Raw genomic sequence first — 11,291 nt, 5'->3', positions numbered from 1 at the left:
TGTAAGTTTAGGACAACTTGTTAATCTTAAATGGAGGAATCTCCAGATTTCTTCTTGGTAGTAGAAATGAACTTCTTCTGGACTTAAAGATGCCAAAAGAGAAAAATAGCAGTATATGACATGCTATCCAAAAAAGAACTACTCAAATTCATCTAATGGTAATTCCTACATTGAAATAGGTGTAATGTATCATCAAAAGCAGAGAAGAAAAATCAAAGCAAATATTCTCCCTACAGCAAGCACAAATGGAATTTTAGATAAATAGGCATGAAGATCCGGTCTTACTTACAGAGCAGTTTGAACAGGTACTATATCGACAACATAAATGAGTAGTGAAAGAGATGAAGTAGCAGTACAAAGAGTTTATATCTTGTCGCGTGGGCCTTTCTGAGGCGGCAGTTGTGGGCCCTTCTTGATCGGCAGGACGTCTCCCGAGGCTGTTGAGCTCACGTAGGCAAGGAGGGAGCCACCGCCTAATATCAAGAACTTGAGCAGCAAGCCTCTCTTGGTGAAAGGGGCTACGAATGTCTCGAAGAACTTGCTCTGCATTTGATAATCCAAAAATCACTGATGTCAATTGGTGACGAGCTTGCTATAAATCACCCTATGTTTCTCTTAGCAAGATCTTCTATGAAATCCATGTATTATTTTCCAATTGCTACAAGTATTTTATTGAAGTTATTACACTTTACAGTGTTGCTTGCAAATTTCATTAAGCCTCCATTTGGTTCGGGGTTAAGGAAAAAGTAGCTATTCCAGGGATAGGGTTAAGTTCAGGGTTAAAGTGGGGTTAAAGTTTTTTTGTGTTTGGTTGGAGGTTGGAGTTAGTATAGGATAGTGAAAAAAAATGTTTGGTTGGAGTAGGTGGGATAAGAAGATAATGATTGATAAAGAAGAAAAAGGTGAGGGCTCGGGATGCGTGCGGGGTTAAAGTTGGGAGTGGGAGTAGGGTTAATGATTGATAAAGAAGAAAAAGATGAGGGCTCGGAATGCGTGCGGGGTTAAAGTTGGGAGGGGGAGTGGGGTTAGTAAATCCCACTAACCCGGGTTAGTAAAGAGTGGTGTTTGGGTATAAATTGGGGGTTAAGGGGTTATTCCACCCCTTAATCCCCAACCAAACGGTAGCTAAGTGCATAAATAGATCAGTAAGTACATGAACGTACATGGATATATATGTATCTAAAAATTGAGCATATGACAATCATGTGGCCGATGGCAATAATAAGCCATGAAATTCCTATACGCTCAGTTTCTGCTATATTTCGACTACGAGTCCTAGCATGTAATATAAATATTCTGAACAGCAACCACTGAGAGGTGAAGTGGTAGATACTGATGTTTTTCTATTATTTTGCATAACATGTTCTATCGCTTCTCTTTTACTTGAAAGTAGTAACAGAAAATTTTCATTGATGTACACATGAAGCACCAGCGATTGAGCTCTTAAGAAATAAAATATCCACTTATTTCAAAATAGTAAATGAAGTATAAAAATTGAGTTCTACGGAACCACCATTTTGCTCTAAAAGCTCAGTTCATACTCAAGACTCACCCTAACTCACCCTGATGCAAGGACCGATTTCGACCACAGAATCAACTCGGTACCTTTATCCCCGATTCGATGTGAAATTATGGTTTTTCTCTAAAATCTTGAGCTACTAGAAAACTGCACTTTAATCACATTCGCTGATTATAGTCACAAGACCATCATGCGATTTTTCTATTGACGAAAGGAACCAAAATCATACTAAAATTGTTTTTCTCTAACAACTGGGAGTTGCTAAAGAATCGTGTTTTAATGTATTATACTCGAAAAGCACGTTATCTACCCTCTCTTAACCAGAAATCTTTAGAGAGTAACTAAAAAAACCGGCTGTCACGGATACGAACACGGGACATAGGACACGACACGACGTGGATACGGCAACTTGACAGCTTCAAAATAATTAGGACATGGACACAGTATGGACGCCGCTAATAAAATATAATATTATTAATATAAAAATACATATTTATCATATCTAAAATATTATTTTTGCTAACATACTGCTATATTTTTTTATACAAATGAAAATAAAACTTTCATCAATAGTTCATATATTTTAAGAAAGTTAATTCTCCACCATACATAATTTATTTATATCATACAAAAAATGTTTGTATCATTCATCAAAAAGCTAAAATGTTTATCATGTTATATTATATATGCATAAAACTTTTACTTTAATTTTTTAATGAGATGCGCTATGAACATGCGTCCATAGCACGTCTGCGTCGGACACGAGTCCAACACGGATACGCATGTGTCCTATGAGGAAGTCTACTGTCTAGCAGCTACACCACATCATCTTTGTCCGGCCAATCATATCTCTTCTTTTGAGAGAAAAGTACAACAAAAATATTTTTCAAAAAATCATAACGGGATAGGTGAATCCAAGAGGCCAAATATAATTGGTTGAAAATACCACATCAGTTATATGACTGACACATTTTAGACTTTTTCGTGTCCGACATGGATACGCGAGGCTTATTACTGCATCCGTGATACATACGTTACAAACAGTGATGGGGGGAGGGAAAAGCCGAGGCACCTGAAGCGGGTTGTAGGGCGAGGGCGCGTCGGAGCCGTACAGGTCCCACTGGCCGGTGGTGTTGCCGAGGTCTTCGAGATCGAAGTAAACGCTCTTCTCGCCGTACTTAGCCACCACAGCCCCGCTGCGCGACCTGCCATATTCAAACCACACGCCGCGCCAGGGCACGGTTAGAAGCCGAACTTGGCCCGCGCCCTTCATTGGGGCATAAAATCAAACACCTTATTGTCAATTACCTCAGGCCAGACCGCCGCGGAGCGCGGCAAAGGGAGGGCCTGACGGCGAGCCTGGCGCCGCCAAGGGAGCTGCCGGCGAGGCCGTTGACGGCCACCGGCTGCACGGCGGCAACGGCGGCAAGAGAAGCCATTTTTTTGGGGGGATAAGGATAATGAATTGATCTCTCTCTCTCGGCCTCTCTTTTGATGTAGGGGAGTTGGTTAGTGTGGGGAGTGTTGAAGTGGATTTGAATGTGGATTGTGGAGGGGATTTCGCGGGTCAATGGGGAAGATGAGGGATCCTCAGAGAGAGTGACACGTGGCAGATTCAGGATTGGGTTATCCTGATCTTGGCAGTGGCCAAGTATCGGAATGGGTGGTGGACCAGGTCCACCACGTCAACAATAGATTTTTTTTCCTTTTTTGAATTTGCTTGCAGATTCCCAACCTAAACCTCAATAGTAAAAATATATAAAACTTATCTGAATTACGGATCCCTTAATCTTTATTTATTTGACTTGAAGTAGTCACAGAAACTTTAACTTTAAAATTTGAATGCGTTTGTTTATTTTTATAGATTTAAAGTATATTTCTTGCAACTATAAATTTATTAAAATAAATAACTATCTTAAATTTCAAAGTCAAAATATTGTTGAAAAATCAAATAAATTGAAAGATTAGATAGTAAAATAAAAAATTCAAAAATTTGGTAGCTAAGTCAAAATAATCTATAATTGTAATGACCCGACCCGTTAGCAATAATAACTCGTTAGACTTAAACCATAAGACAAAAATACTTAAACTCAATTATTATTAATGAGCCCATCACACTCTTCTATATTATCCAACGTGGACGTTGAACTATTGGAGTGTGACATACTCTATTAGTTCCCTAGTTTAGGCTTTGACGTTTTTGTCAGTCTGACCCAATCAAATACATAGTTTCAAATTTATCAGACAATGTAAAATCCATCTCACACTTCCGACTGATTATCAGGCTCTGATATCAAATATAACGACCTGATTCACTAGTAATAGTAGCTCGTTGGGCCCAAACTATCAATCCAAAGTGTTTAAATCTAGTTATTATTACTAGTGTGTCTGTCACTTATAAGTTCATCACACTTTTCCGCATTATCTGATGTGAGACTATTAGAGTGTTACAGTAATTCAGATAAATTTTATATATATATATATATATATATATATATATCAAGGCTGGAATACTATCAATAGCACCAAGCAATTGGTGCTATTAGGTTTTCGGCCCTTGGATTGAGAAATGTGCGGTTAGGATGATGTGGGGTTCCTAGGGTTGAGTGGGTGGTTGGTTAATAGTATAATCTAACCGGTAAAAATAATCAAAGGAGTTAATCTAACGACAGAAAACTTGATAGCACCAAGTGCTTGGTGCTATCGATAGCATAGCAGCCGGACTATATATATATAATAATAATAATAATAATAATAATACTATCGATAATAAACGGGCTTCGTTGCCACCAATTTGTTTTCAATGATAGAGCCTCCAAATCGACGATTGGCACCGTTGAATATAATCTATACCACTTGAAGTGTTTGGAAATTAAATTTTAAATCTTTTCGACATCATTTGCCTAATGATCAAAGAGTTTCAAATTTTATAATTTTAATGGTTGATATGAGGCGTTTTCTCGTTTAACGGTGTAAAGATATCTAAATTAATTGAATTTTTGTTAGAAAATTCTTTAAACTATTTAAAATAAGATTTATACTCTTGATCTTGATTACAAGACTCCTATCATCATTTTTTAAAGAATATCCATTTTCAGCCGTTTATTTTTGTGTCCACTCGATGGATAAGGGAACAATATCGAAAATATATGAAATTTAATTTCTAAACACTTTAAGTGGTATAGATCATGTTTAACGGTGCAGATCGTCGATTTGGGGGCTCCATCATATAAAACAAATTGGTGGCAACAAAGCTCGTTTGCTATCGATAGTATTCTAGCTCAACTCTATATATATATATATATATATATATATATATATATAATCCGAAAACCTAAAAATACGAATCTTGTTTGGTGAAAAAGAATTTAAAAATATTTCATTTGGTGAGAACTTATGTGGTGATGCAGAGTTGAACCCCCTAATCGACCTTGTAGACTGCGACCTGAATAGCAACCACTAGGTTAGGTCCCATTCAGTGAGTGTTACAATGGGTAGATAAACGGAGCGTGTTTGATTCGCTTCTTTTTCATCATGGAATCGAATCGAAATTGGCGAATCCGTTTGTGGATGTCTGGTACGCGAGAGTTCCATCCCGATTCTGATTCCCTAGTGGAATGGAATTCCCCAATCACCTTTTTTTTCAATCCGGCCTCCTAGGAAGTGGGATTGGAATTTGAATTCGGACAGAATGGATATTTATTCGGATTAAATTTAATTTTTTTAATTAAAATATGAGTTTAAATTTAGAAATTAAATTTTTAATTTTTAATTTTAATTTGAACTTGAATTAAAAATTAAAATTTAATCAAATATTTCGAATCTACCTTATGAATTGAATTTAAATTAAATTTTAATTTATATCAAGTTTTATTCAAATTTTATTTAAAACTTAAATTAAATTTGTGAATTCAAATTAAAATTTAAATTATAATTTTAAGTTTGAATTTGAATAAATCAAAATTTAGTTTTATATTTCGAATTATTTACTCAACTTCAAAGTTTATTTTTTTTAAAAAAAATAGATTTAAAATTTTGACATTATTTCAAAATTTTGATGTAAATTTTTAATATTTAATTTTTAATTTGAATTTAAATTAATATATTATAAAGATAAAGTTAATATATTAATCTGATTACGTTTTTTATATTTATCTGAACCAAACATCGACAATGGAAATGATTTATTCCGATTCCGATTCAGGTGATGAACCAAACAGAATTAGATAATGAGTCATTCTAATTCCGATTCCAGCTTATTCTGATTTCGATTCCGATTCCGATTCCGATTCCGACTTCGAACCAAACATGCCTACAGTGTCCATATTTTTCTGAGCCAAAATCGAGGAGCCTGTTTTGGAGTTGGGACCAAGGATGGGTATGGTACAGTTTGGTTTGGTGTCCAAGACAAATTGAAGTTGTACCGATCAATTCTCTCTCTCTCTCTCTCTCTCTCTCTCTCGCACGCGCGCGCGCATAGACCTCAAAGCGATCTAGTGGTTAAAAACTCACTAGCATGAGTCAGGCTGTGCTATTAATAGCATAGCAGCCTGACTCTCTATAGAGAGAGAGAGAGACTGGAATGCTATCGGTAGCAAACGGGCTCCGTTGTCACTCATTTGTTTTCGATAATAGAGCCTCCAAATCGACGATCGGCACCGTTGAATAAGATCTATACCACTTGAAATATCTATAAACTAAATTTTAAATCTTTTCGACATCATTGACCTAATGATCAAAGGATTTTAAAATTTGTAATTTTAATGGTAGATATGAAGCGTTTTCTCGTTTAACAGTGTAAAGCAATCTAAATCAATTGAATTTTGGTTAGAAAATTTCTTAAACTATTTAGAACAAGATCTATACTGTCGATCTTGGTTATAAAATTTCTATTATCAGTTTTTAGAGAATATTCATTTTCAGCTGTTCATTTTTACGTCCATTTGATGGACAAGAGAACAATATCGAAAAAATATGAAATTTTATTTCTAGATACTTCAAGTGGTATAGATCATTTTCAACGGTATCGATCGTCGATTTGGAGGCTCCATCATTAAAAACAAATGGGTGGCAATATAGTCTATTTGCTACTGATAGTATTCCAGCTCAAATCTTTCTCTCTCTCTCTCTCTATATATATAAAACTAGGCTGGAAAAGCACCAAGTCATTGGTTCTATTAGGTTTTCGACCTTTGGATTAAGGGATGTGCGGTTAGAATAATAGTGGTCCCGTAGGGTTGAGTGGGTGGTTGATTGAATAATATGATCTAACGGGTGGGAATGGTCAAAAGAGTAGATCTAATGACAGAGAACTTGGTAGCACCAAGTGTTTATATATATATATATATATATATATATATATATATATAAAACTAGACTGGAATACTANAAGAGTAGATCTAATGACAGAGAACTTGGTAGCACCAAGTGTTTATATATATATATATATATATATATATATATATATATAAAACTAGACTGGAATACTATTAATAGCACCAATGACTTAGTGCTATTAAGTTTTCTGCCCTTGAATGAAAAGATGTGCGGTTAGGATGATGTAGGCCCTTTATGGTTGAGTGGATGGTTGGTTGAATAGTATCATCGAACGGATGAAAATGATAACGGCAGAAAACTTGATAGCACGAAATGCTTCATGCTATCGATAGTATCCCAGCCGGACTTTCTCTCTCTCTCTCTCTCTCTCTCTCTCTCTCTCTCTCTCTCTATATATATATATATATATATATAGCAAGAGTGTGTGTGTGTGTGTGTGTGTGTGAATATGGTGCTTATACAAGCACCAATTACTTTGTTCTTGTAAGTTTTTCACCATTAGATCTGTCCCTTTGACCAATTTTACCTCTTAGATTATGCTACTCCACCAACTACCCACTCAACCTTAGGGAACTATTATTATCCTAACCCTATAAATCTTCATTAGGGTCGAAAACTTACAAGCACCAAGGACTTGGTGTTTTTAAAAGTATAAGAGCTCAATTCTATATATATATATAGCGAGAGAGAGAGAGTCCGGTTAGCACCATGCACTTGGTGCGTGTAAGTTTTTCTATATTAGATCTTATCCCTTTAACCAATTTCATCCCTTAGATTATGCTATTCCACCAACCACCCACTCAACTCTAAGGACCACTATTCTAATCCAACAAATCTTCGTCGAAGGACCGTAAACCTTTAAGCACCAATAACTTGTCGCTTTAAAAAGCACAGGAGATGTTCAAATCAATGACCCACATCGTTAAATACAATCTAGGTTATATGAAGTTCATAGAAATAAAATTTTAATTTTTTTTGACATCGTTATTTAGTAAGTAAATCATGTCAAAATTAACGATGAAAATTGAACAAATTTTAAATTTGAAGATAGAACTTTTGAATTCAAGATCAAAGATGATAATTTTGATCTAGATAGTTTAAAGTATTTTCTATCAAAATTTGAATAAGTTTAGATTCTTCTACACCTTTAAACTATAAACTTACTATAGTAGCCATTGAAAATTGACAATTTGAAATGATTTGCTAATAAAGTAAATTATGTCAAAAAAATATAAAATTTTATTTCTAAAAATTTTTAAATATTCTAGATTAGTTTTAACGGTGTGGATCATTGATTTGAACACACCCTAAGATCGAAAACAAAACTATAGTACTGAAATTCTAGTACTACAGATATCACAGGAGCCCAGCTCTCTCTGTCTTTATATATATACATTAGTGAAGGGGTCCGGGCTTTGCGGCGGGTAGAAACCGTAGTAATAATTAATAATAAGAAAATATTAAACATTCTCTTGTGTATCTTACTTACTACATCCACCAAAGATCTCTTATTGTTGGTGGCAGATATAGGCCCGACGATACCTTCTCCGCAATGATGATAGTGACGACGACGATGATTCCTTCGACAGCGGTGCAAGCGGGAAGTGGGCGCGCATTAGTGAGAGAGAGGGAGGGAGCAACAGAAGGGGGTGATGGTGTATAGCAAAAAATGAGAGATAGTGAATTGATGAATAGATTGGAGATAAAGAATTGAAAGTCAGGGAAGGAAAAGGGCCATAATGAATAATTGGAGAGAGAGAGTTATGATTGTAGATGGTAGTGGAACTATTTAAATATACTAATTAGAAGTTTGGTAGTGGGACCGTTTGCATTAATTGAAAGTATAGTGGAAGGAAGGGAAAGCGTCATCTATTAACCGATATGAATTTCCAATAATTTTGCCACATGGCAAGTTTTCCTCCATCCTCACTAACCATTTTTTTTTGAATTGATCTTTAATTTGGCTTTTCCCCTCCCCTCCTCTCTATTCAATAACTTATAATTAACTAGTGTAGAAACCCGTGCGATGCGATGGGTAGGTATTGTTGAAGTAAAAATATGTGAATAATAAAATATCACAACTTAAAAAGAAATTTTAAAAAAATTTCTTTTTAAGCAAAAACTGGCCTTTCCTCTCTATTGGGCCGAGCCCATCTCGTAAAGACTCAGGAGGAAATATTTTTGGAGTTTTAGACTCAAATATCTCTGCACAGAAAAAATAAATAAATAAATAAAATCTGGTTATAAGAAAGTATATATTTTGGCCATTTTAATTATTTTAAATTTTTATCGAACTTTAAAAAATAAAAATTGTGTGTACATATTGCCGATAGAAAATCCTGAATGTGATTCGTGCGGCGCTACGCGGCCCACATTACACCCTAAGTATTTGTCCCATTCCTATATTTATATATTGCTTATGAAGAAGTATCAGTTACCTCTGCAAGTAGATAGTGTTACTATAATTCGTGCATAAATATAATTATTGCGCTTCTGAGTAAAAATATTATATACAGTTTGAAAAAGTTGAATTCTAAAATATACGAATCATAATATATATGACATAAAATGAAGAAATACCAAAAAGCATATTCTATCATTTCTATGCACAAAATAACATTCGCAACAATAGTTGCAAAATTTCGGACTTAGATATTACAAATAACAACCAACTAACCAATAAATGAGCCAAAATTTATAATCGTGGAATCCTACATAATCTAAAAGCATCTAGAAAGCTAGAACCCCTTTTTGTAAAAATAATTTAATTTGTTCACTTCAAAGCCACTTTTGGAAGCAAGGGATAACTCATGCTCTAAACATAAGTTTTTTTTACCAAATTATTTTATTTTTTATCGTATTGATACTGCTAAGCAAGATGTTTCTCGCCAAAATGCGCCGTACGTTAATCTCAAAACAGAAATAGAAAATTAATCAACAAGAGAAAATAAATAATTATTTATGAGAAAAAAAAGAAATAAAATATGGTCTCAAACAAAATGAGTAGAGAATGACATATTTAAGCATATATTTTGAGAGCTTAAAATATTATCTTACAGTTCATAAAAAAAACAATATGGACTGCAAGATAACAAAAAATTATAAAAGCTTTCCTAGAAGTAGCTGCTAGAGTTCAAGATAATCAGCGCCAATTTACGAGGAGCCCCACCAAGCAGACGCTTCTGAATTGGCCTCCTCTCTCAAACTTGGAATGTTCAGGATAAAACCCTACATATAGGAATCATATATAAAAATGTAAACTGTCTCAAATTTCTCGAAGATGAGTTCAAAGAGTTCAGTCAACAAAAAAAATCAAAAATTATCCCACAACAACATAAAAAAGTAAAAAACAAAAGAATATAAAAAAAAACATGAAATGTATGTGTAACTTTTTTTAAAGAAAAAGAGACTAGATTTTCAGCATAATCCACATATTTGGTCAACAAATTTTCAACAAAACTTGAAAGCAATTTCTACAATAAAAGCTTTCGTTCTTCTAGTATAGAACAAATCATGGAAAACATGGCGTAAGCAAAATTATTATTTTCTTTCTTTTAAGTAGATATATTTATATTACAATCTACATACTATTTTATACAACAATAAAGGAACAAAGCAGCTAATAGTTTGGCTCACATTACACGATAGATAAAGAAATCCAAACTGCAACTAACTGGTCACTGAATGCAACATACTAACAAAGAAAAAAAGCAAAGTGTTGAACATAAAAATGTAAAAATACCTTTCTCTAATAGCTTAAGCTTTTATTTTCTAGAATAATGATTGTTTTGCATTATTTAATATGATATTAGAGCATAAGATCCTGAATTTGAATCCCACCAGACTTCTAGCATTATTTATTTCTCCAATTTAATTAAGCCTACATATTGGGCTTATTAAAATGTATCGAGTCTAGACATGAGGGAAAAGTTTTGAACATAAAAATATAAAAATATCGTTCTCTAATAGCTAAATCTTTTAGAGAGTAAAAATATAAACTTTCTTGCTCTACACAGATTAAAATGTAAGCAAGATGACTACTTTTCATACCACAAATGCATGCTTCTTGTAAAAGAATTCCGTCTACATCATAATCAACCTTTTTAGTAATAGAATCAGAGAAAGAAGACAACACCTCTTTGGAGCCAAAATGGATGACTTCAAGACTTCCGTAGAGACTTAATAACAGCTAGAAGTGAAGAGAGAAATCTCTATCAGAAATTCGTTATGCAATATGTTAAATCCACCAATGTATTAGTCCCTAAAAAGGATGGTGATGGCTTCATTACTATTCTTTATTTAATAAATAAAAGAGATAAAGGAGCGAGCAAAATGTAGGAAGCAGTCAGCAACGACATAGGCTAAAGCAAAGTATAATAGATCACTTGTAAAAGGCACTTAAATTAAACAAATTGACCTATGAGATCAAATAAGT

General features: G+C 34.1%; 1 protein-coding gene across 1 annotated transcript; it reads right to left on the bottom strand.

The window, feature by feature from the left end:
* On the bottom strand, window positions 223-3,056 carry LOC109722316 (photosystem I reaction center subunit VI, chloroplastic-like). Its single transcript, XM_020250336.1, has 3 exons — window positions 2,828-3,056; window positions 2,592-2,724; window positions 223-543 (listed from the first exon to the last, which is right to left on the bottom strand). The coding sequence occupies exons 1-3, from the start codon at window positions 2,956-2,958 to the stop codon at window positions 364-366; spliced, it is 444 nt and encodes a 147-aa protein (XP_020105925.1). The 5' UTR covers window positions 2,959-3,056; the 3' UTR covers window positions 223-363.

This window comes from Ananas comosus, linkage group 16, assembly GCF_001540865.1.
Source record: "Ananas comosus cultivar F153 linkage group 16, ASM154086v1, whole genome shotgun sequence".
NCBI lineage: Eukaryota > Viridiplantae > Streptophyta > Magnoliopsida > Poales > Bromeliaceae > Ananas > Ananas comosus.
Note: the sequence above shows the minus strand (reverse complement) of the source record. Positions and strands in the feature narration are given on the sequence as shown.